Below are 26,105 nucleotides of genomic sequence, written 5' to 3' on the forward strand. Positions count from 1 at the left end.
TCTACTGTGACTTATTGCATTTCCTTACAGTAATAAAGATCAGTGTGAAAGTCCCCCTCAAATCCATACCACCCGATGATCTGAACACTGTGTTTTAATAGTATAGGCAGGTAAATCCAGATGGTGGAAGCTCTGTTGACTTCACAGGTTTAAGGTTGAGTCTACTGCCAGCCACTTCACAGGTCTTTTCTTTTTCCTGTGGATATCAAACACAAGAGGTCTGGCAGGACAGTTCTTCACTTTCCTGTTCCTATGCCCTCCCTTCTTTTTCCCCTTCCTACTGACCAAAAAAAGAAACAAGAATGAAAAGGAAGACAAGGAGTCAACAGACTGATTCTTAAAAAGACTCTGATTTCTGTACTATAAAGAGCTCAATGTCATATTTGATAAACAGTGCAGGTGGCTTCGGAAAAAGTCTACAGGTTCAATACAGCCAAGGAAAGGACATCACTTGGCTAGGGCTGAAGACCCCCAGTGCAACACATGAAAAGTGTATCTTGTACTGAATAACAGTCCTTCAAGAGCTTGCAACCTAATTTGTAAGACAGCAAATACAGAGTGGTAGAGGAAATAATTCACTCAGCGAAGTCAACAGGAGATTAATGGCAGACCTAGATATGGAGCCTTGATCTTCTAACATGCAGCTGTGTCCTACATGTTCGACTACACAGTCCTGTAGTTTTATGAAATTTAACTTTACCTCAAGAATAGAGTTTGCTGAAATGTCTCTTCACACCAGAAGATGTGTCCTCAGTCAAAAGAGAAATCCTCTCTACATCAAGTCTACTTTTGAAACATATTTCTTAGCATTTGTAAGACTTAACATTTAATATGTGTGAATTAATACTCTCAGAAGTAAGGTACTATAGCCTTGATGTCTCAAATGTTATTTGTTACCAACAGAAGAGGTAGATGTGATAAAAATATAATATAAGCCTGTTTGGGGCAGAAAACTGTTAAGTAAATATTTTCACTGTTGATTGCAGGTTTTTGAGGATGGACATTTGCCATTTTGCCAAGGGCAGCAGAATCCCTGTAGTCAAATTTGCACAGTGTAGCTTTCATCCCAATTTTTAAAAGCTTCATTTATAAAGAAGGTGCACAGTGAGCAAATGGAGTTCTGCAATATGATCTTTGGAACAGTCAGCCAACAAATGGCATGTGACCTAAGCTTATAATTTACAGACTCAGTTGCCCAATTTAGGTACATCCTCTATACACTTGTCATTCAAGACACAAGCAACAGAACTTAAAACCACTTAAGCCACAATAAAAGTAAATTTTAGTGCTCTTTTTTTCATAAGCTTAAAAACTTTGAATACATACAACTTCAGTAAGTATCTGGGCACCAAGTAAAAAAATACATAATCCAGTTTGTTCAGCACTAACTGCTTGCAGACCTATAAGCATTGTCATTACATAGTATCTCAAATGCGTAATAAAAAATCTTGTTCCATCCAGTGTAGGCCCAGATACAAGACAGCCACTGAGAATGTTCACAGAAACAAATGTTTAAGTAGAACACGGAAGGGCTAGTAAAATGGTTAGAGGAATGGAGAGATGTGTGTACATGGATGGATGAAAAGCGTTAAACACCAGCTCCAAGACTGGCAGCTGCATCGCCACATTAGGTGAATGCACTATAATGTCCTACAGGTCCTGCCTTTGTATGACCTGTGTTCCTATGAATGCAACTCAGGATGTTACGGATGTCAAAGTGGTCATTGCGTTGTCCAAATTGGAGTCCCGTTCTGTGCTAGGCTATATTTCTGCTATCGTTTTGGGGTTGTATACAGGATAGGCTTCTACAAAAGGCAGGGTGTGGATGGGTACATGCGATATTGTGTATTTTCCCTTTGATGGAAGGAGAACTGTATAGCATATGTGAGTACTAAACATGATACACATCTTATTTCTGAAGACGGCAGGTATGAAATGGGAGGGGTGTAGCATGCAAGCTGGGAAGAATGAAAATAAGGACTGTGTTGGTTATAGTTGGAGCCATAAAGGTTTCTTTCTTGTTTCTGTTACCAATTACTTCTTTTCCTATAAAAGCTGCCTGGACATTCCAACAGCTATCTTAGCATTTAATAAAGTTATTCACGTATTCAAATGTTTCTTTGGAAGTTAAAAATTATTTGTTAATGAAAACTGAGGTTTATGTCAACAGTGCCTGCAGTCAAAGACTTGGGATATGTGCATATCCAAAGTTGCGTATGTGCAACTTGTCCAAAGTGTATCCAAATCTTGTGAAGGGCAGCTGAAGTGAGCAGCCCCACAGAGTGCCTGTGACCACACAACGAGGTGTCACCTTCTGGTGCAGCCATTTCTGGATACCCAGCTCTCTTCCTCCAGGCATAAACCCAGCAAAGGGCCTGGTATTCCTGGACAGTTTGGCGGTGGCAGGCTCAGCCACACTCCCATCCTGGAGACCGCATTTCAGAATACGACTGCATGCCCATTAGGTGTATATGTATCTCCCCATAGGAGCAGCTGTGCTCGCAGCTGAGAGATGCCATAGCAAACCTAGGGATGAAAACTGTGAGCAAGTAGAAAATATCCAAATCCCCTTATGCTTCTGTCCCTGCCTTTATTCTCTTTCCAGGCATTAGTCATCTGTTTTGTATCGGCCTATGCAGAGAAAAGGCTCCTTTCCCCATCTTCTGCACAGCCAGGCTGCCCCAGATAGGGCTGTCCCATCTACGCTAGGGTTCATCATGGTGGTCTCTCATGGTGGATTTTTTCATGATGGGAAGTTACAGATCGACCAGCCTCTCTCCTCCAGCTCCCCTGCAAGTGGGAAAAACTCAGCCTCTGCACTGCACATGGGTGGGGAAATGGCTTCCTTGCTGAGGAAGCAGTTTATAACAGGGCACAAAATGGAATTACTGGTGGGGTGGCGGAAGGTGTAACACACGGGTGTCGCGGCAGGGCTGTAGAGGTGTAGCACCGGATGAGGCAGGAGGGGCAGGACTGGGGCCTGCAGGCCGCGGCGGGGCAGGGGGCGCGCAGCGGACCGGGCTCCCGACACCCCGGCGATCGCCACAGCCCGGCGGGCCCCCCGCTGCCCGCCGCCCCGCGGGGGGTGCCGGTAGGCGGACTGGCCCAGCTCGGCGGGCGGACGGACACCCGCGAGGCCGCTGCGGGCCTGGGCCCCGGCGCCGGGAGGTGGCGCCGCCCCGCTCCCATGGCAACGGCGCGGGGCCGCACTGCTGCCGCGGGCGGGCGGGCGAGCACCATGTCCTCCCTGGCCGAGCCCCCCGCCTCACGGGCGCCTTCTCGCTCCCCGGCCCGCTCCCCGGCACTGTCGCCGGGCCCCGGCCTCTCTCGCCGCGGCGGGGAGCGGCGCAGGAACGCCTCGGACGCCGGCGCGGACCTCGGCGCCGTCCAGGTGAGCTCACCCGCAGCCCGGAGTCACCCGCCAGCCCCGCTGCCTGCAGCCGCCGCCGGCCGGGAGGCGCTGGCCTGGCCTGGCCTGCCCTGGCCTGGCCTGGCTTGGCTTAGCCGCTACGTTGGGCTGAGAACAAGCCCAGGTTTGTGCTCCACACACAGCCTGGATTTACCCGCCCGTGGCTACATTCATGTTGGTTCAACGCAGCACTTTTACATTTTAAGGCTTAAGCACTTTTTAAGCACAGTCTAAAAAAAAAAAGCTAAAAGTGTGACTTTTCCAGGATACACAGTTAAGATCAGTGGATCTGAATCACGTCATCAGACTACTCGAAGATTCAGACTCAGTAAGTAAGCCTGATACCTCATTATTTCAGTTACACAGGTAGTAATGGGGCTTAGAAAAATGTTTTATACAATTACTTTAGTGCCCGCCCTAAATAAACCAGATGGCACTGGTGGCTGGGGCTACAGAGCACAAGGCTGAAGTATTTGTTCTGGTATTTGAACACTTTTTCTAAAGATTGTCATTGTAATAGAGAATGGTATCAATGATGTTTTTATACTAAAAAAAAAAAAAGAGAGAGAGAGATATAACCCAGTATGTCCTCACACAGGCACTTGTCCAAAAAAAAAAAAAAAAGACAAAAGCATGTGCATTTAAAAACTAGACATGTAAAATTTCTAGCTTATCTAGGAGTTTTTGAGGGCTGAAACCTACAGCTGAGAAACAGAAATACATACAGAGTTCCTGAAAGTATGTCAGGAATTTATGTAATTGCCCAAGTTAACTGCTAACATTTCTCCAGGGAGGTGATTTTAAAGGAAGGAGAAATATACAAAGCTAGTTTTGAGGAACAAATATGACTACCTAGGCACAGAGGAGAGCATAATCTCATGGACTTCCACAGACTGTTTTTGGTCTCCACAAGAAGACTTTGCAGACTAAATTCACTAAGCCATCAATTTTTTTTTATCTAAAAACCTAATAATTTATATTCTTAAAACAAGAACTCGATTAAACATACCACATTTTAAGTTAATGCCCCACAGAGAAGTAGTTCATATCCTTTTTTTCCCCCTTTTGATACAGAGCTGATAGAATAAAGTTACTGACTGAAGAAAAATGTGCTGGATGATACTGTTTTACTGATTCTCTAGAGAGTATAAGATACATGATAAAATGCCCTTAGGATTCTGGGCTTGTAGATTCCTGAAACAACTTTTTGGCCTGCCTCAAGTTGCAGTGCTCTTGCCCAGCGTGGAGGTGCTCAGAAGAGCTGGAATGAATGTTGCGTATCACTGACACACCCTGACATATCCTCACTTCAGTTGTTTTAACTTTGAATTTGCAGACTGTTTCCTAGTGGTGGCAGAGCTCCACTCTAAACCGCTTAGGTCTACATTTTTATGTATTTATGTCACGAGTGACATAGGTTTGGTTTTCTTAGTTGTCTTACACAGAATCCCAAAGAATTTAAGAGAAAGAGCCCATACATTTGAACAAAGGTAGAGTTTTTAAAAGCCTCTTCAGTTACAAGAGTGCAGACTCCATACTTAGAAAGGAGGCTTGATCAAGGCGCTAATCCTGCTGCAAAGCACTTTCAGAATTTCATTGGGTCTTGTGATTTTTTAATCTGGTTTCCACTTTCATTTAAACTTGAAAGGGGATAAACATAATCATTTAATGTTCTATGGCAAACTGCAATTAAAACCTGCTTTTCATTCTTTTACTTAAGAAAGATTTGGAAAAAGAGCAGCTGAAAACTCTCAAGAAGGTAGTTAAGCGTTTTGAAAACGGGCTTGTATCCTTTTTGCCACTGTAGAATTCTGAAGTCATCGTGTTTTATGGATGATAATACTCTGACTTTTCAGCAAAGCATTTTATGACGTGCTGTGCTTCAACATGGAGAGCAGTGATGGTCCACATATGTTCTCATCATTGGGCTTGTGTGTACATAGCCAAGGCCGGCAGGTTAGCAAGATTCTTGGATGCTAGATTCATTTGCTACAAAATTCAATAGAGGGATCTCACCTGTACAGTGGTTGAAAGTGTTCAAAATGTAATTAGTGTACTTTCAACTCAGAATAGACAAGCATAATAATTGTCACTACTTAAGAAGCAGCACATAAAATAGCAGTGACTTCCAGTGAGGAGACGTTTTAAAGAAAAATAAAGTCAGACTAATTTATCTGAAACTTTTTTCGTATTTACAGTACAAATTGAAAGGCTTCCAATAATCAGAAGTACTAGGGAGTCCAGTAATCAGAAGTACTAGGGAGGGTGAGGGCATATGGAAAAATGTGATTAATTTTGTACAGTTCAGCTAATTGCCACAGTGATTTAAGCTATCACATTATTTCACAATTGAGTTGTGGCTAAGTACTTACAGGCAGTTTCCATGAGTCAGTGGATTGGTAGTAACTTCTCAGTCTCAGTGATCTGTTCAGTTTTGATCTTGTGCCTCTACCCTAAATTAGATAATGTCAACATGTGTTTGGGTCCAGATTTTCAAACTTTAGTTAGTCACTTGGGACTAGAGTAGGAAAGAATTTAAATACCTCAAGGTTGTCTCAGAATTTAGGTAGGTAAATCTGACACTAACGTAAAAACTTTTCATCCTGTATTTTTAGATATTCAGTACTGAACTTCCATTGAGTTAAACTGTTAAGAAAGCTAAATCAGATTTGCAAGAGTTGTACTTCTGTAAAAGTAAGGCTGCTTCGAAAAGCCTAAGTATTGACTCATATGCTTCATTTTAGACATCTAGCTTTGAAAGTATCGGCCTTGTTTGTTCTTGGTTGTGTCTTTGAAGTATGATGAATACAGGTTTCAACTTTTTCTTCTGATTCATAGCAGTACAAACAATCTGATTTCCTTAACTTTAAATTAAAAGCCCCTTAAGGATTTAGCACAAGTAATTGAAATTCTTAACCTGTGTGCGGAAAAAATGAGTGAACAAGAAGCTTTCACTGAGCCTTTATGTGAACTTATTAAATTATGTGGGTAAGTACTTCAGCCCTTCTTTTAGCGATTTAAACACTGCTTATTAACATGTTCATACATTTTCTAAGGCAACTGACATATCCATACAGCATCTATCTACAAGGCATCTATATCTGCAAGGCATCTATTGTATCACCCTTCCTTTTCATGAACTGTGTTTTCCTTGAGTCCAATTTCTGTTGGCATGAAGGAGGGACCCATTTTAGCAGTTCAGTATCTGTGGAGCTACATATTACATCATTCAAAACTGTATTGTAATTGGCCCCAGCTTGCTTGGAAGCAAGATTCCCCAAGGTGTCTTATTGCCTAGCATAAGTTGTTCTGGGACTGTTGGCCTCAAAAGATTCAGCAGCTAAGTCCTGCTGAGGTACGTTTTGCTGTTTCAAACAAGTTCTCTAAGTGAGTTTAAAAACCTGAGGTGACACAAAGACACTTTAATACCTGAAGGTAAGCTTTACAAAATGACAAGCCGTATTGCAGAAGAGAAGGAACCACAACAATTGGAGGATTTTGGATTTATAATTAATTTAAAAACATATTGCATGAACTTTTGGGCATCTTCATTGTCATACTGTACTTCAAATTATTTGTGGAATAGAATTTAGGTGTTATCCACACTTGTCAGTAGTTTTCTCCTCCTCAATAATTTAATAAAGTTACTTATGGAATGCTTGTAACTACAGTTACGCCTGTATTTAATTATAATTGGAGAGAATAAGGAAGAGAAAAATTATGCCAGACAGAAAATGTGTCGCATAGTAAAGCAGATATTCAAATACGTTTTTACATAGCTTCCTCTCAGCTGTTAGGTTTAACACAGAACTTCACAGCTGAATCTTTTCTTTCCCTGAGCACCATCAGTTGTACCGCTTTCCTTTGCTGCCACACAGTGGAGAATGAGAAAATACATCACGAAGTTTCATTTTCTTCGGTGTTTGGCAGAAGCGTGACAAAACTGAGAATAGTGTAGAAAATCGATAAAATGTAGTTGTGAGTAAGACTTTTCGTCTCTTTACAGCAGTTCAGCAATAATTGTGGTTTCTGCAATGAATATCTTTTGGAAGATTGCACCCTTGGGTTTTGCTTTAATTTCTGTACTATGAAAGTTCCCCCACAATTCACTACTACTTCATATGACAAAGAGAAGCCTATAACTAGAGGGAGGGGCTGTTATTTAAAACTTCCTTTCAGCTACTAGAACTCCTGTAGTAAAATTTTCCACTCTTTCATAACTGCTTCTGTTTACTTGTCTTCTTCCCACTTTTTTTCCATGTCTGTTTCTTTTTTTTCCCCCCATTAATTCCATTATTTGCTCTCTCCTTTGTTTTTCTCTGGCTATGTTTACAGAGGTAAACCTACCGGAAAGCTGATTGTACACTATGAGCTGCAGAGACCTTAGCATAATGTTGTAATGTTTACTGTTAGAGAATTTTTAGCACTTACATGTTTATGTCATATCTGGATATTTTGCAAATGTTATTGAATATTTCTTAATATCCTGTTTTTAAAAATAAATTTCTCGTTGGGCTATTTGGAGTCAGTTTATTGGTTTTATTCTTAGCCATTTCAAGAGGTCTTGCCCAGGGATATGATCCTTTTTTTTCCACCTCTGTACATGTCTATGCATAGGCTAGCTCTGCAATAGCCTGATAGTGCCTAGGTTCCGGGATTTAATCTTCCACATTTAAATGACATTTGTTTATTCAGTATTTCTTATTGCATCAAATATGAATTATGAAAATATTATCTATTAATATGTACCACTAATTACTAAAATATAATTGCCAGATTATGGAACTGGACCTTTCAGTGTAGAGTCAGCATTGCAAAGAATGTATTTGTCCTGGGAAAAGTGTCCTTATTTGCAAAAAATGTCAAAGAAGAAGAGAAAAGCTATTGAGCTTTTCTGGTGACTTGATTAAAGTGTTCTTCTGCAGTGTTTTAAGCATAGTTGTAATATTTTTTAATTTAATTTTGCAGGTTACCATTTCAAAAAAAGAAATTATCTGATGAAGTAAGCTATTCCGTGGCAGTTTCAAAATCAATTGCACAGCTGGGTGAGTGTAAACTGATATGCCACAATAAAATCATTATTATGCCATAATAAAATTAACTGTACTATTATCATGATTTTCATTTCTTGTTACTTCCTTAGTAAATGTAAGTAATTTCTTTCAATTATTCATTCAGTCCTCTGTGCTTTTTAGTATTAGAAACCATTCTTATTTTGCTGTGCAGCTAACCTGCAGATTAGCTAGCAGAATTACCTATTTGCCAATGTCAGAAGCTACATGAGATAACTTTATCACTACAGCTGAAGAACTAAACCTGTCTATAGCCTGTTTCATTTAATTTTGCTGTGAGAAATTGGTGTATTACTATAAACACTGAAGCCTGGGATAAGGGGAACATGTATCCTTCCTGCTTTTTTGAAACCAAATGGAAGAAACAAGTGAGAAACAGTAACTCCTGGCTCCTAGCTCAAACCTTCAAAACCCAAAAACCTGAGACCTATCACCTACAAAGGCAAAATACAAGTCAGTTTAGTGCCATGCTTTACTAGGAGTAGCAGTTTCTGACTTCAGCCTCCTGCTGCATCTCAGCCATGAGCTTCTATCTTTCAGAAATCTGTTTTAAGAGAGCTGTTGAGGAAAAGGTGTCAAAGTCATGTCTGAATGTCACTGGACCTCTTAGTACCAAAATATCTTTTTACGACCTTGCATGTCACATTTGTGATTTTCAAAGAAAGCACTGTAGGTCAAAAAGGATTCAGAGTAGAGCAGGAGTGATATATCAGCTCACTTAATGATAAGATTTAAATGGTAAAGAGGTAGCACAATCAGCCTGTCACACATGAAAAAAAGATTATCCTTGAAATGGGTGAGAAAAAAATTTTTTTTAGAAGTCTTTATTTTCACAGGTCCGAGTAGATAGCAGAATGGCCTCCTGGTTTCAGACAGTTCCAGATTCTCTTTAGAGTAGCATGTCCAAAAAGACACTAAACTCTAAAAGATTGTTTATATTATCCATGTTAGGCACTGGTAGCTCTCAATGGAATTCCCTTTATCTTGTGGAAAAGGATATCTTTCTATGCTCCCTTTGTGTCATATCATGTCTGCTAGAAGAAGAATTTCTGACCTGGTAATGATGGTAACAGCCTAGTGTAATAGCTTCCTTCTGAATTCCACAACTTCTGGAATAATATCCAGTCTCTTATAAGGGTCTGTAGCCATAAAGCAGAGGAGGTCACTTTTTGATTAACCTTATGCTACTCCTCCAAGACACCTTGGTTCTCTTCAGTGTGGGAGTCCCTGTGCCTTGAGTATTTTATAGTCAAACTTTGCATGAAATGACAGATTTGGAGGGCGTATGACCAAAGGAAACACTAAGTACTGTAAATAGAAGTGTTAGGAATACTTTCTAAAAAAATTATAAACTTTGTAAATTACATTTTTTTTCTGTTTCTGACAGGTTATTTGATGAGGGTGCCAAGCTCTCAAGTTAGAATCCAAATCTGTAAGTGTGTTGTTAGCTTTTATAATATGGAGCTACCAAGAAAACAGCTTTCAGGTAAAGCACAGTATTTTCAAGTGTCACAAGAAATCAAGTGTTTATGATCCCAGCTACTCTGAAATGGCTGTTTTAATTACCTATGGATTAATTTTTCTTTATAACTATAGTTACTGTATCTCATATATTAAATATATAGCACTGGCAAACGTGCAATTGACATGTTTTTATAGAAATGCATACTCAAAATCTGAAATTAGTTCATCAATGTACAAGACATTAATTATTACACTTACTGGATTAGGATTAAATGGTATCCAGAAAATGTGAAGTGGTCACAAGTCCTCTGAAACATGGATGATGGAGGAAGAAAGTGTAGTTAGGATCAGAATTGTAGGAATGGAAATGTAATTTTCAGCTTCGTATATGTAGCCTGGAGAGAAGCAGCTCTGGTTTCACTTGCGTTGCTTGTGAGGAACAGATCCAAGCCCATCTAAATTTGATTGAGTTCATATTATATGGACACATTTGAGCATAGGCTTTGAATAAATTGTGTGACTTGTCTCTGCAGAAAGAGGCTGATGATGCCTGCATATGAGCTCAAGCATGATCCTCTGGTATTATGGATAGGCATGCAAACTGTCATCAGAATCCACTACTATTTATTCCTTTGACTCTTATGATGGTGCCTGAGGCTGTTACCAGGCAGTCGGTCATGGATCCCCTCCTAGAGGGGCACAGGATCACGTGCTGTGAGACAGCACTAGATTTATAGGCAGCCAAGCTACAGATGAACATTGTCACAATGTGGATCCAGAGCGCAGGTGGGGGAGCATGCTGGATGTCAGTGTGCTCCCTTGCTGTGTTCCTACAGCATGACACTAGTTCCTGTGCCCTCTTGCTAGTTTTCGTTATTTTAGGAGGCCTAAAGAAGCTGCAGCTGCAACAGCCCTCACAAGATTCTAGAAATATGAAAGCATATAAATCTGGTTTTACCTTATAAGCAAGACTCAAATCCCGCAAGCAGCTATGTGTGCATTTAGTTGTGTATCTGTAAATAATTCCATCAAGATAGGTGAATATTAAATATCGAGAGATTTTATTCTTCTCCTCTAGATTTAGAAAAGAAGATATGTTTTCTCAAAAATGGAGAATGTATTTCAGTCTAATTTTTTTAAGTCAAATTCTACATCTCTAAGCTTATATGTAAATCTTGTGGAAGTTTGATCCTGCAGAGTTCTCTTACCTATGAAGTAATACCAACTTAAAGCCTATCAGAGTTTATGCTTAGTTAAAACTTGTTTCACTGTGTGCATACCTGCATTTATCAATCCTGCATTTAATTTCATTTGATATATACATTTTTTAGGGTATTTAAGATAAACTTTACTTTCATGAGTTAGCATATATAAATATAAATTTCTTTTTCCAATGCTTCGCCTTTCCCCATAATTCAGTAATGAAATAGAGATTTGCATATGCATGGACAAAAGTGAAAACAGGGACACATTAGAAAGTCAAGATTATAAATCAAAGGTTAGATTCACGTATTTTAAGTAATACAATAACAGAAAGCATTAATTCTCTAGTGAATAGGCTACAGAAGAGAACTAGGTCCTACACCAACAACTTATTGCGTGACCTGAAGAAGGTTTTTCACCTCTCTATAACCCTGCTTGTTATTGCATTCTGTAAATTCTAGGAAGGAATTAATTTTTTTATATAGCATTTTAGTCTTCTTGAGGGTAAGTCTGTTGGATATGCTTTAGGCACTATTAATACTCAGATATAAGAAAAGCAGCTCTTGTTGTTTATTTTTTTTTTTTCAATTGGTTTTAGGACTAAGGAAATATGATACTTGATTATCAATCCGTTCTTGAGAAAGGATGAATATTTTGTGAAGTAACCAAAATTCTGAATATTTACTGCATTATAACTAAAGCTATTGTATGTGCAGGTTACCAGCCAACAAGCGCAAACTATAAAATTCAGATGGCTGAATTAGGAGGATTAGCAGAAACTCTCGTTTTGTCACTAGCATTAGTTGAAAATAAACTTACTGAGAAATTGTGGGTACTTAAAGCTCTCCAGCATCTCTCCAGCTCTGGTTAGTACAAACTGTTCTTTCAACAATCTCATTACCTCTGATCTTAGATCATTTGTTCTCTGAACATGCCTAAAACAATTACTGCCCTACAGGAAATTAATTATTCAGATTTTCCTAATTTCAGGAGTAAATTGCAGACTTATGATGAAGGCCCAAGCAGCCAGCAGACTCTGTTTGTATCTAAACGGCACTGATCCCTCAGGACAGCTGGTGTTCCGCTCCTCAGAAATCCTATGGAACCTGTTAGAAAACACCTCAAAAGAAGAAGTTGTTAATCAGCTCAGTAGCTTGGAATGTGTACAGTAAGTGCAGGGAAGCATTTTATGAATTAATATTGTAATTTTGGAGACATATAAAGCATTGCTATTGTGTAGCATTTTGTTTGAAATGAATCGAGAGAAAATACGAACAGGGAATGGAGGTCTCTCATTAAGTCCTCATTAAGTTTTCAGTATTAACACATCTGATTCTCCAAAATGGAAGCACTACTGGATCAGACCTCATAGCCAAGCAGCACATGATTTAGAGCCCTCAGGCATCTGTTTCTGTTTCAGCAAGTTAGATAGCACTGTGGCCTGTGAGATGCCAGGAAATGATACATGATCCAAGAGGTGCCTGCCAGGTAGCTTATAAACTCAGTGGCCAGGGTCCAGCTAAAAGCACACCCAGTCGACTTCAAAACTATTTCATTGTCAAGCCTTTCTTTATTTCATGAACACAGTGATGCACCACTAGTTGTTTCTGTTAGAGCACAAGAGGGAGATCAAGGTGCTCTGCTGCACAGTGCAGGAGGTATAGCCCTATCTATTCCTTTGTATGATGAAAAAGTTAATCGCACCATTTTCAAGCTCACAGGTTAGGCTCAGTAGGCCGTATTACTGCACTGGTGAAATGCTTATGTTATAAAGTTAGTAGGAAATTCTGTGCTATGATATACAAGGCTTAGTTCTGGATCCTCTGCTGGAGTAAATAACAGGTTCTCCCTTAGTAAGTTAAACTGTTTTAACTATTTAGAATTAGACCATTTCTTCTCAATAATCATTCAACAACATCCAGTTCCATGCTTGAGTAAATATTATGTCTTTCTATTAATTATTATAACACATACAGTGGAAGGTGCAATTTGTAATACATGCACCTTGCGTATATGTTTAAATTGGATATCTAGTGGTACACATAAGAATCCATTTCGTAATAAAGTTTTAAGTTATTTCTCTTGCAGTTAAACCCTAAGGCTTTGAAAAGTATGATGCTGAATGAGGATTCATATACCTAGAGCTGTCTAAAATTAGAATATGAAAAGAAAAGGTAAAATGCACTTCACTTTCTTTTAAGTGCTTTGAAAGAAGTGTTTGTAGACCTTCTCATGCACGGTTTCGGGCATTATGATCGTCAGCTACGGAATGACCTCTTGGTGATTGCCACATTACTAGCTGAAAACCCTGCAGCACCTATGATTGTAAGTATTTATAGTTATATTCGAGAGAGTAATAACTTCTTGTTTGCTATTATATACTCAGTATTTTTCCCCATTAGGGTTCTAATATTTGTTCTACTCTGTCTCCAGTGCTTTCCTCTTTCTTAGATTTGCTGAGCAAGAAACCATTTTTCTTTCTGCAATTCCCTTTACCTCAAAGAGACTTCAAATCTGTAGGTCATTAGCCTGGAGTACTAGCATCAGCCTTATTTAATACTTACAAAATGACACTAACACCATTAATGTGCAAAAGTTAACATTAACTCCTGTATTCTTGTACAGATTCTCAGATGTGCCATTCTGTTACAATGAGTTTTGCACTAAATCTCATTTGTTGCTTGAAGATGTACGAGTACAAGCTATATTCAGATGGCCCAAATTCAACTGAAGTATCTGTGCCTCATAACCAGGGTCCTCCAAAAATCAGCTCAGAAGCACTAAATCAGATGCTGAGAAAATAATTACTTAGATCTAGTTAATAAGAGGCACATAAATTCTTTCTAAGAGTAGGTCACATAAATGTAGTTCAGAATGCACTATCATGACTTGCCTAAAAAGTAGATGACTCATTCTTCTGTAATATTCCAGAATTTTTATGAGGAAACTGCAGAGAAGTTAACTTTTTATAGATCTTAATACTCTTTTACTCTCTTGTTTTGCAGTTGAGATTTAGGACTTTAAATGAAGTTGTGACATACATACTGAACAATTAAGCGATCAAATTCCTGTAGGTCTATTGGCTGTTCAGGAATGAATTACTTTCAGGGAATTAATGTCTCACCTTGAGTAGAAGTTTCCCAACTGGCTGTATTACTAAGTAGATTTTATAGTCTGTAATGAAGATTATGGATTTTTCATTCAAGCTTTCCATTTTATCACTAACCATTATGAAATGTCTGTTATACTATTGCAGCAACATATTTGATGTCTAAAATATTCAAATTGTTTATCTGGCTGTAGAAACAAGGCAGTTTTTTCCTTCAAGATAAATAACTAGGACACATATTTTTAATTCCTTATACTACAAGGAAGAAAAATTGTTTCAATGCAAGGAAAAAATGAAAATGTTTTAATTTAGATTCTGTATTCTCAGCTTCCCTGGAGATTTTACTTCACATGTGGAGATAAGGTACAAGGTATAAATATCAGGTAGACAAAAACATTACCATTGAATCCTGCCTTGTAGATAATACCAAAGAAATTTTCATCAGAATGTTGTCTTTTTTTCTTAATATACTATCCAAGCAACTTCAGAAAACTCAGTCTTGTATTTAACATAATTCAGAAATCAGCACAGGAATCTGAGCCTTTGAAACGGAAAATCATTTTCTCACCACAAGTAAACTGGAAAATATGTGTAAAGTAAAGCTTATAATGATATTAATTATGATTATCTCTGTGTTAGAACAAAACTGTCTGTTTGGTAATTGCTTACTGGTTTCCATCAGAATTTAGTGCTGCATTAATCAGCAAGGAGAAAACATTAATAAGTTTTAATGTTGTTTTTTATTTAACCACTTTGCAATGGCTTTTTACAGAGAATATAGATACCACAGAGACAAAGGCTAATAGGCAATTTAGTTGTGTACTTCAATATTTTCTTTAAAATTACTTTTGCAATATTTTTCTGATTGTTAAAATCATTTGGGTGTATGCTACCTTCCAAAGCTAGGCCAAACAAATCTGAGCCCAGCTTTTTGGGGATGCATCTAAAAAGCTGCTGCAAAACTAATAGAACCGCTTGATTCTGTGGGGATGTCTGGGCAGTGTTCTGTGAGCTCTGCCCCTGTTGGGAGCTGGTGGAAAGCTCTGTGGTGGCTTTGCCTGAGTCCTGAGGCCAAGCTAATGTATTTTGTTGCTCAAGAACAGCAATGTCCTGGTAACCATGGCTTCTAATCACCTCAGAAACAAAGCTCTTTTGCCTCTAGTGTGCTGCATAGACATGCCCTGGCCTTGGTCCTATTGGTGGTTATATTAGACATAATTGTCGTTCTGTTAGCTCTCTAGGAGCTTTGAATTACAAGATTTTATTTTCTGAATTTTTAATATGTAATATTTGTAAATGCATGTTGCTCATACATGCAGTTTTAATGTGCTTACTTGTAAATGCACTGAAGTTGAATATAAATGTATTAGTACGCACAACTGAAGGCACAAAACTGTATGTACTGATGACCCTGATGTATAAACTTACACATGCACAAATGCATTTTAAAAAAACACAACTCTAACAGTACTTTATGGTTTTCTTGTGTGGTAGATTATAGTAGTGAATACATGTGTTTGGGACTTCCACATACAAGCTCAGACTTGTACTGAATGAGACATGGGTTTAACTAATTGTACCCTTAGGACTGTACTTAGTATTGTACAATGTCCAAATGGTTGATCTCTTTGATAAAATTCTGTTTATTCTTCCATAGGATACATTAAAATCTGTGTTCTGAAGAAAAAAGCAAAACTAAAATTAAATCATAAGTCTTAATGTCACTGCAATTTAATTTAATTAATGTACGTTTTTTGAATGCCTATTAGGAAAGTGGATTTGCAAAGCTGTTAATAGTACTTGCAACATTTACTGAAGGTAAGAGATTTCATACTACATAATTACACTATTTTTACTTTTAATTATGACTTTTTGTAACTATCTGCAATTTCCTTCATAGTTAAAATTCCGAGTCCCTTGGTAAAAGGTCTTAAACTTACCTACTCCTATGAGGACTTCGAGCTGAAGAAGTTACTATTTAATGTAATAGGAGTCTTATCTAAAGACCCATGTGCTGTACAGGTAAGTTGTAACAGAACAGAAGATATAGTAATCAAAACAAAAAAAAGTCAAAAGAATCACAGGAATATTATTTAGCTGTCCATCTGGCATAGTCCAGTAGACTGAAATCAGTTGTTCTCTAAATCAAGAATTCATACATAGCTTCAGACCAAGTCCTGCTTTTTGAAAGCAGTGTACAGTTTCTATTTTAGAAAAGTTGCAAACCTAGACCATGCTAGGAAAATTATCTGACCAGTGACTGCAAAGCATTATTGAAATACATGTGAAGAACATAATAAAGTTTAACAAACCACAGTCTGTGGGAATGCTACAGAATAAAAACAGAGTTTGTCTGTACTTGTAGCATTCATGACATACTTTCTCAATAAAAAATAATTTTCTTAGTGTAGGACAGATAAAGTTGACTCATTGCTTTAGATTTTTCTTATTTGTATGTGAAACCTGTAAGCTGTCTCTCTTTGTCTTGACTATGCAGCTTCTCAGTGAAAATGATGTGATGCCAGCTTTGCTTTATTATGTAAAACCAAATCAAAAGCCTGGATTTCATGACTGGTCTGCTGCCCAATATGAAGAATTACAGCTTCATGCAATTGCTATTTTAGCTTCAGTGGCTCCCTTGTTACTAGATAAATATTTGTCCTGCCAAGCGAATACTCTTCTTCTTCTGTTTCTAGAATGGTGTATAGGCCAAGGTCAGTAGGTGCTCATGGCTTTCATACACAGTAACCTCAAAACACAACTCAGCTGAACTCACTTTCTTTGACAGGATGAAAAAATGTAGAACTCATGAAGTCAGAACGATTCTTTTTCAATATGTCACTTAGGAAACTCAACTTTCTAAAAAAAACCGACCGTAATATTTTTTTTCTACTGAAGGATAAGCTGGTGCACCATTCCCTGTGTACCACTATACTGATATTCCTTCAGTTGTGCGGGCAGCCACGCATCTCTACTGCCTATGTTTTAAGCTAGTCAGATACACTTATTGTGGCAACAAGTCCAACCAGTAATTCCTGCCATGAGGCAGGACGCATTAACTCAAACTTAGAGCTGTGCGGACTAAGACAGCTTCCAGACTAAAGCTGGCTTGTGGCCATCAGCTAAGAGTATGGGTTAAGCAAAAAGATAACTAACTGCACCCAATTTCATGGACTGGTTTTCTGGGGATAGGTGGTTTTCATCATAAAATTGATAAGTTTTCCTAGGAAGAATTTTTCATTTGGGTCTAATGGAGATCAAAAGGTTGATATTACATGTCATGCTAGAGAAGATATTTTGAGTTTTGGAGACTGCTCATTAACCTAGTAAGGTTAAAAAAATTGTAACAATTTTAAATGTTCACCAAAATCATACCTTCCTTATGAATGTAAAAAGTATAGCCCTACACAGAAAGGCTTATTACTAGATGGTTTTAAACAAGAAGCCTTTGTAACATTAAGGGATTTGTTTGTTTGTTCTTAGTTTACACTTATAAGCCTTTTTTTTTTTTTCCTGATCACATTATTATTCTGAACATACATGGTCTGCCAAAAAAAATACTCATTGTGATTGCTCCACAGATCCTTTCTTTGGTCAAGGTAACAGTTTCCATGGAACAGGTGGTCGTGGCAACAAACTTGCACAAATGCGCTACAGCCTGAGAGTGCTGAGGGCTGTTGTGTCCCTTTATGACGATGCTGTGAACCTTAATTTGTGTGACCAGGGAGCAATTAGCCAGCTACTGGGTAAAGCACAATTTGTATTGCTGTACTTAGCATCAACAGAAATGTACTAATTTAAGAATGTTCATGCTTTTTTGTGTGCTGTGGTTTTAGTGTGTTACTCCTTTGACTGCTGAAAAACTAAAAAACCTCAAACAATTAATCCAAGATGTAATTGATTTGATTTTGAATTTTGTTACACTTTAACACACAGAATTGAACAAATTAAGCAAAACAGATGGCTGTAAAAGCCTAGGTGTTTAATTTCAGAGTGAAAGCTGCCCCTTCTCTCTTTATTATACTGCATTTGTTACATCTTATTTTCATTGTGGTAGCCCCTAGGAACTCCAGCCATGAGTCTTGTTCTACCTAAGTCTATTATGGTGTCGCTTTCCACAACTCCTCTTCAGAGTAGAAGAAAATGAATAACAATGTACTTTTCTTCATAATGTTATTCATATAATAAAAGCAGAATAAAACTTCTTAACCACTGCTCCTGCAATTTTAGAGCATTTTCTTGTTCAGTAACACATACCTACTGTTACATTTGGGTTTGAGTTCCAATACACACTGATTTAAGTTCTTTTGTTACAATAATAAAAAGTTTGCAGTATTCTGACAGAGTAATACTGGAAGAAACAAAATAGGTAAGATCCTTTGGAATTTGAAGAGTATGTTCTAATAGCCTAGAAATAAAAGTTTTTATATCCTCAGTTGAAAGCTGAAGTCCAGTGAAAACTCTGTGGACAAACTTACAGATTTTAGTGAAAGCAAAATTAACACTAAACCTTACATATCAGATTCAAGTAACTTTTCTTACTTTGGGGGAGTTCTGTGTCTGAATGTCCTCTTTCACATAGTGGTTCCAAGGCTGATTTTCTCAGCAGTGCTGGTATTTTATGTCTCTCCCACATTTCCACTATCAGTACAAATGTTTGTGAAGCTGTAGAGTAGAGCAAATCAGTAAGTTCATTGCCTTTTTCTAAGAGTTCCTTAATTCAGATCAGTTCCCTGAATTCATTGCACTGGCACAATACAAGGGGCAGCACAGAGACTGAACAAGGAAGAAGTCAGTGCAAGCTGCTATCATTAACTCTGTCACCAAGAGTAAAGCCCATGAAACTACAGCATCAGAGTGCTGCACTTCTATAAGCTATTATAAAACACAGGAGATAAAACTGAACAGCATAAGTAGATTCCTTTAAAAATCCCTTGGTGTAAATTTGGGGTTTTTTAAAATCAGCATCTGTAACAGAATTCTGACTTGTGTATAGGACATTCACGTGTATAAAATATATTCATTTATAGACATCCTAAAGTATGCAGCAAACAAATCTAAAGAGAAAGAAGATGCCATTCTACTGGAAATCCAAGCTGATATATTATTTCTTTTGTCTGCTCTCTGTGAAAATGATCTCCACAGAAAGGTATGTATCTTTCTACCTCATACTGTGCAGAAAATGTCAAAACATGGTATATTTTCATTTTAAAGATACTGCTTTTTTTTTATTATTCAAAAGCAGATGTCAACTGTAGTTCATTGCTAGCAAGTCAGGTCTGATAACTGGTCTCTGTGACAGTGGCAGTTAAAATGCAAAATCACTCAGAAATCCACTAGGAAGTGTCTCACCTATTTAATTGCTAATTTACATGATTTTTAAATTAATATATGAGAGTGTGTTAACAAATGAGATTACCAGTTTGGAAAAAATGAACATCTCTTTTTCTCATGTATATCATAAGGAATATATCCTGCTCTAACAAGTGGGCCAAAGTTATTACAATATAAATATTTAAATTTTCCAATTTCCTTTGTATTTTCTTATATGTAGCTATTTAGTAAATATTATTTAAGAACATATTGCTTTAATTAATGTTTCATCAGGAACTCTTCAGCTATGAAGGAGTGGATATACTTATCTCATTCATTCAGATGGATCCAAAGAAGTTATGTAGTGGATTAGGCCACAATTGTCTCCTCTTCACTGCACTCGACTGCTTGTGGTTAGTAAAGTATTTTAGCAGCAGTAACTCTTAAAAATGTCAAATCTGGTATTTTTTAGGTCTGCAATACTATAGCCTTTCTCAGCACCTATAGGCCTTTCTTCTATTGAAAATGTATAAAAATCCTTCATACAATTTGACTAATTAAAAATGATACAAAATAAATGGAATGTTCTGCATCTATTCTCTTCTAAATAGGGGTTCAGTATGACAACCTAACTCCCTACACAGCAGTCTTAACTCCCCACACAGAGTGACCTCCTGACATGCAGAGTTACCTTAGACTTTCTAAGAGAGGTGTATGGTTAGAGTCTGTAAATAACTTCAGAGAAGTAAACAGAAGGCAAGAATAGATCAATATTGGCTAAAAACTGTGTAAGCATAAGAAGAAGTGTTTATAAACTGGCTATATTGGGCTAGAAATATTTTAAAGATTGCTATCAATAGAATATGCCAATACATAGGAGGATAACCAAAAGTTAATTTGTTTTAAGGCAGAGGTTGATAAATACATTGAAAACCAAATTATATGTTTGGGAGAAAAGACTGATGGAGGAGATTGCTTCAGTTTCTGTGTTAATGACCATAAGCAAGGAAAAAAGAAAGGAAGCAACAGCAACATGAATGCTGGTTTTATGATCATTTTAAGCTGGGAGAAGCAAACACTGTTGCCAAAAAAACGGTCTTGCTTGTCTCACCCCCTTGATTCTGCTGGCAGAAATATTCACACAGCCTTGCAATAAGCTAGATCAGGGACATGATCTAGCGAAATTTTAGCCTCTTTTACTGAGTTAGTTTTAGTTCAAATCCATATTCTAATCCAATTCATTGTGAACCTGCCAAATTTCTTGGGCTGCTACAAGGAAGGTGTGCCACCTGCAAGAGAAGAAAGAGCAGTCAAGTAGGGTATATTTAGTTATACAGTGTAAATGAAAAAGCATGTGAAACATGATTTTTCTACTCCCTGAAGGTATGAAGCGTATTGCATACCAAATATATTTATGCAATTCAGTAAAATAAATTAGATGCTTGTAGAATGTTCTAAAGCATAAAAATGTTTCTACATAGTGAAATTATTTCTGTTTAAGGTCCTGTGTCATTGGATGTTACATTGCAGAGGATTATTTTCTTGAAAAACAGGGCATTTTTCTCCTTCTGGATTTGTTGGCAGTAGGTATTTTTATTTTGTTACAGAATGCAAGAGTAGTAAAACAACATGGAAAATGGCATTATTTTTGTTTACAGTATGTCCTATGACTATTATAATAGTAACAAAAAGATCAGTGTATGTAATTCCCTGAGATAGGAAGGTAATCACACACCAGGACGTCAGCTCAGAAATGACTGAATGGATTTTTCTATGTATCTTTTTTAAAAGTAAGTATGCTACAGAGGGAGTTTTAAATTTACCAAAAATATACTCTTTTTAAAAAGAAAACTCAAACTATGCTCTTATTTTGGATGACATCTCTGTTTAGAAAAGCACCTCGGCTCTTACTTCATATTGAAGTTAGTAAGAGCAGAGTTAGTATACACTTCAAGGCTTTAAAAGTTTTGATGTTTAAAGTTACTTTGTACATGTATTTTGTATGTATAGCTACTTCTGTGGGTCTTGGACATCGAGCTGGCACAGGCATTTCACCTCTCACAAAATAAGCATGCACCTTCCTTGTTTCATTCCCTCCTCATTCTCGCCAGTCGTACTGCCAGCCTCTGATGCCCTTGCAGTGCAAGGCTGCAGGCCCTTCCCTACTCTCAGCAGCTGCTAAAAGATCTGGCCACAAAATAGAACAGGTGCTGTGTGGTACCGCTCAGCCACTGCCTTCAGAGGCTGTTTCTTATAAATCTTGGTAGTAGTACTTTCTCCAGCATGTGAGCCTGGAGGCATGTATACAAAACCTATTATGTAATTCTACACACAGGTATGTGCATCTTACACGATCCTACATTCATTCCCCTCATGTTCCTTGATTTATGGAACTTTGCATAGCAGGATTCCAGAAACTTGAAAGATTTACAAGTTTATACACCAGTTTTATGCAAATAGTTGTGATGAAAAGCTTGCAGTTACTTGATTACATATTACACAATTTCTCTATTTTTTGAAGGTAGACATCACTGTGTTTTGAACAGTTTAAAACATTTTTTCCTTTTCCCTTCACCAAGTTGAAGCAAAAGAACCTGTGCAATATAATTCTCGGAATCCTGGTTGAATTTTGTGACAACCCTAAAACCACTTCACACATCAGCACCTGGCGCGGGGAGAAAGATCAAACAGCAGCTAACCTTCTAATACAGTTATGGAGACAGGAGGAGCTGGAGCTAGGAGTCAAACGTGATCGATATGGAAGGATTGTTGGTAAGTTTTATGATGTATGTGAAACTGTGAGCAGTTCCGCGGAATAAAGTAAAACAAAGACAGTATTTGCTTTTGCAGTCTGAATCCTGATGAAAGTAAATTACAATATTTATAGCTTTATGCTCTAGTTCTTACCAAACCCAAAATACCTTCTATCTGTTTTGCTTAGAGTCTGGCCACTAGATGGCATTTTCTACATCAGCTGGGAATGAACCAGGTAATGAACAGAACCATGACTAGTATCCTGAACAGCTTTTCTAATGCTGGACAGTTAAACTACTTAATTTCTTCCACAAAAGGCATTGTGTTTTGTTATATGTTGTAAAAAGAAGTAAGGAGAGTGCTATATTCTCGCAAATCTTTAGTCATGCTAATTAATATTTCCTGGCCCAAATTATGTTCAAATTCCTGGTCAAACTATCAAAATTATTTACGTAATGTCCACAAAGTAAGGTGGAACTGTCTTCTTTTGGAGGAGGCATCACAGAAAAGAATGTGTCCATAGCTACCTGCTAAAGATCCTCATACTTCATTACATAGACAGAATTTCTTCTAAGTTCAATAGCTTTGGGAACACACTGCCTCTTCATTCTTCTACTCTGGTTTTGTGTTTTGAAATTATTAGACATGAAGACACCTATTGCTAGCAGCTTCCAGAAACAGCAAGAGGTCATCCCCATGCCTGCCAACTGTCCCAGCTTTGCCATCATGGAAATTTCAGAAAACATACGTGCAAAACTTTATTCATTATTGTGCAAGCTAGGTAAGACAAGTGAATTGCCTTGTCAATGTCATATTTGTCATTAAACTGAACTTGTTCACTGGCAATCAATAAAGTCACTATAAAAAAAAAAAAGGTCAAAGGAAACTTTGAGATGCATCATCAACACTCTGTTATTAACAGATGCTTGTTCATCCTGTTCTTAAAAGTCCCTATTGATGGGTTTTTCAAGATTTCCCCAGTACTTTGCTGGCCCTACCATTAGGAGTTTTCCTAGAATTAAACCTAAGATTTGCTTGAAATTTTCTGTAATTTGTTTTCCCACACACAATATCTTTCACATATTTTAACACTTTTACATTTAATTTTATTTCCCTAGATTAAGAAATACTACTTTCTGCAGATGTTACGTACCGATCTCACTTTCTAGCATAACCTCTAATTATTTGCATTGTTCCTTTCCTGAGTCTTTCCAATTGGTTCACATTCTTCTTGATCTGTAGTGTCCCAAAACTGAACACAGTACTCCAGCAGAAGCCTCACAGCCAAAGAGAGCTACATTACTCTACTAATTTTGTAAATAAACATTCTGACATTATATAACAATTGCTATATTCATAGTGGCATGATATTGTTTGTTCATTTGACTTAGGATCTTGTACAGTCATCTACCATCCTGGATTTGTACAGATGATTATTCCTACATTTAGAATGTTTTATTTGTCCTTACTGAATTAAATTCTGTGGTTTTAGATAATTTTTCAGATTGGCAAGATTAATTTGCATTCTGATCTTTTCCTTCAAAATGCTGCAGTCCCTCCTGATTCTGTGTTCTTTGCACACTGAATATGAATACTCATTACACCCTTGTCTAAAAACCTAAACTGAAGTCAAGATATATGATAAACTCTTCCACATCCATAAGATTTCTTATCTGGCTGTAGACAAAAGCTAGGTCTTAGTTTTTACTTACTCATGTTGGATATAAGTGTTTTCACTGTAACCATTTAGCTGCATACACATTATTTGTTTAATTATTTGTTTCAGTCTTTTTTCAGGAACTGAACTGAACCAATATTCTCTGGCTTGTCCTTTTCCCCTTTTAAAAATAGGCATTATGTTTGTTTTTTCACGTCCATCCTCCACAGGTTCAAAGATGATCAATAATTGTTCTGAGATGGCTTCAACCAGTTCCCTGGATAACCTAGAGAGTCAACTGGTTAGAAAACATGCTTAGTTTCTCTAATAAACTATAGCTAGTTCTTCCTCTGTTGTAACCCAGGTTCTTACTAATTTTTATTAGTGTTCATTATGTTAAAAGTTGGATCACAGCTAAATTCTTTGTTAAAGCAAAGAGGCATGAGATTTTGTTCCAGCTTTCTCCTATATTCACACATACGTCTTATGTTACTGATATACATTGTAATGTCTCCTGTGAAGTATTGAAATGACGTGAAAGTGGATAATTAAAAAATGGAAAGATTTTTATAGTCTAGTCTCAGCATCTTTGTCTTACTGTAGTCATGCTCCATAACAGCCTGTAACATGGTGGTCTAGAAAACCAGTATTAATTGGTCTTTATTTATGGTGTTCATTAACTTCAAAACATGATGTAATTATACTCTAATAGATAGACACTACATTTCCAGTTACCACACAGATGGTATGATGAAGTCTAGATTTGACAGGCTATATAAAGATAGGGTTTTTTTAAAAAATCAAGTATAATTAACATTCAGCATGCAAAAAATGAGGCATAGTCTCAGCAACCATACTTCTCTACCTTATTCTTTTACACATATTGTAAACATACTTTTTAAAAGATGGAATCGTGATGCTCAAGGCATTATGCTGAAGGCTCAAGCCTATGAGATGGAGGACACCCTCATTACACAGCTTTGAAACAAAGTACTGGTCACGCTGTAATATGATTCTCCTGTTGGCTACTTCACAGCTAAAGCAAACTCTATTTGTGCTGAATTGCTTCTTCAGAAACTGGGACCTGTGGACTCAACTGTTTGTCTCCTTTAACAGAATATCAAACCCTTACCACAAAAGCATAGCAAATGCAGTATTATCCTGGCTTTCCAAGTGGTTGGAAGGTCACTGGAGCCACTCATAAGTAAAGAGTTAGTATAGAGTGGATTTATTACAGAGAAAACGGGGTTTTTATCACCAAAAGCCTGCTCAGGAGTTGAAGAGTGACTGACTAGTATATGTGTGATGAAGAATTTGCATGTGACTATATGACAAATAAGATGGTGTCTTTTTTTTGAATGTTATATTTTAAGATAAATTCATCATGGTGTTAATACTGACCTGATTAATATTCTTTTAGGTTTTGAAAATTTACCTGGCTTATCTGCTAAGGATTTTGTCACACTTGCTATCATACAGCATTATATTGACTTTAAAGTGAGTATTGTGGAAGAAAATATTACTACTGTATCTCTGTTTGCAAAAATAGCAAGTATATCTCAGGATACAACAAACAAATAACCCTTCAAAAGCTGTCATCTATGTCACAAGTCACCTATAGTTTCACAGAGAGTGTAAGGCAGTATTTACCATCAAAAGAAACAATCCCACCTCTATCATTGCAGCACTCCCCAAACTCTTCCTTTGTACTGCTACAAATGTTTGCAACTGCATAGAAAATAAGACTAGAAACCAATGCTAGTTAAAAATAACTCAGAAAAAAATAGTTTTAACTCTTTGCCAGCTCAAGAAACAGGAATGCGCCAGGACAGGAGTAAGAAATTGGGGAAGGGCTGGAGAGTAGGACAGCCTCTTTTTGCAGTAAGGTTAGTTTAGGGGAAGATGGTTTGCTATTAAAAATTACATTAAATACACATTCTGATAAAGGTTTTTCTGTGCTTTCCCATCTTTGTCCCCACATGCAGTAGCCATCCATACTGTCAAAAGTTAAGAATGATGTGCCTATAGGAAACAAGAACAGGATAACAAGCTTTGTGGAAGCCATCCTGCTCAAAAGCTGCTTCAGTTTATGCCAATTTTCTGCTTAGGAACAAAGTCTGTGAG

General features: G+C 37.5%; 1 protein-coding gene across 1 annotated transcript in view; it reads left to right on the top strand.

Annotated features, from left to right (window-relative positions):
- The first annotated feature begins 3,238 nt into the window (after nucleotides 1–3,238).
- The window catches only part of CFAP69 (cilia and flagella associated protein 69), a 28,623-nt gene continuing 5,756 nt past the window's right edge, over nucleotides 3,239–26,105 (top strand). The window contains exons 1-19 of the mRNA XM_075495421.1: nucleotides 3,239–3,391; nucleotides 3,675–3,737; nucleotides 5,130–5,195; nucleotides 6,288–6,397; nucleotides 8,378–8,454; nucleotides 9,869–9,967; nucleotides 11,865–12,014; nucleotides 12,139–12,316; nucleotides 13,350–13,473; nucleotides 16,027–16,075; nucleotides 16,158–16,279; nucleotides 16,755–16,971; nucleotides 17,839–18,003; nucleotides 19,288–19,406; nucleotides 19,865–19,983; nucleotides 21,072–21,153; nucleotides 22,150–22,342; nucleotides 22,968–23,105; nucleotides 25,402–25,478. Coding sequence (XP_075351536.1) covers nucleotides 3,239–3,391; nucleotides 3,675–3,737; nucleotides 5,130–5,195; nucleotides 6,288–6,397; nucleotides 8,378–8,454; nucleotides 9,869–9,967; nucleotides 11,865–12,014; nucleotides 12,139–12,316; nucleotides 13,350–13,473; nucleotides 16,027–16,075; nucleotides 16,158–16,279; nucleotides 16,755–16,971; nucleotides 17,839–18,003; nucleotides 19,288–19,406; nucleotides 19,865–19,983; nucleotides 21,072–21,153; nucleotides 22,150–22,342; nucleotides 22,968–23,105; nucleotides 25,402–25,478 — 2,301 coding nt within the window. The remainder of the gene's footprint in view (nucleotides 3,392–3,674; nucleotides 3,738–5,129; nucleotides 5,196–6,287; nucleotides 6,398–8,377; nucleotides 8,455–9,868; nucleotides 9,968–11,864; nucleotides 12,015–12,138; nucleotides 12,317–13,349; nucleotides 13,474–16,026; nucleotides 16,076–16,157; nucleotides 16,280–16,754; nucleotides 16,972–17,838; nucleotides 18,004–19,287; nucleotides 19,407–19,864; nucleotides 19,984–21,071; nucleotides 21,154–22,149; nucleotides 22,343–22,967; nucleotides 23,106–25,401; nucleotides 25,479–26,105) is intronic.

The sequence above is a fragment of the Mycteria americana genome, chromosome 2, assembly GCF_035582795.1.
Source record: "Mycteria americana isolate JAX WOST 10 ecotype Jacksonville Zoo and Gardens chromosome 2, USCA_MyAme_1.0, whole genome shotgun sequence".
In the NCBI taxonomy this organism is placed as follows: domain Eukaryota; kingdom Metazoa; phylum Chordata; class Aves; order Ciconiiformes; family Ciconiidae; genus Mycteria; species Mycteria americana.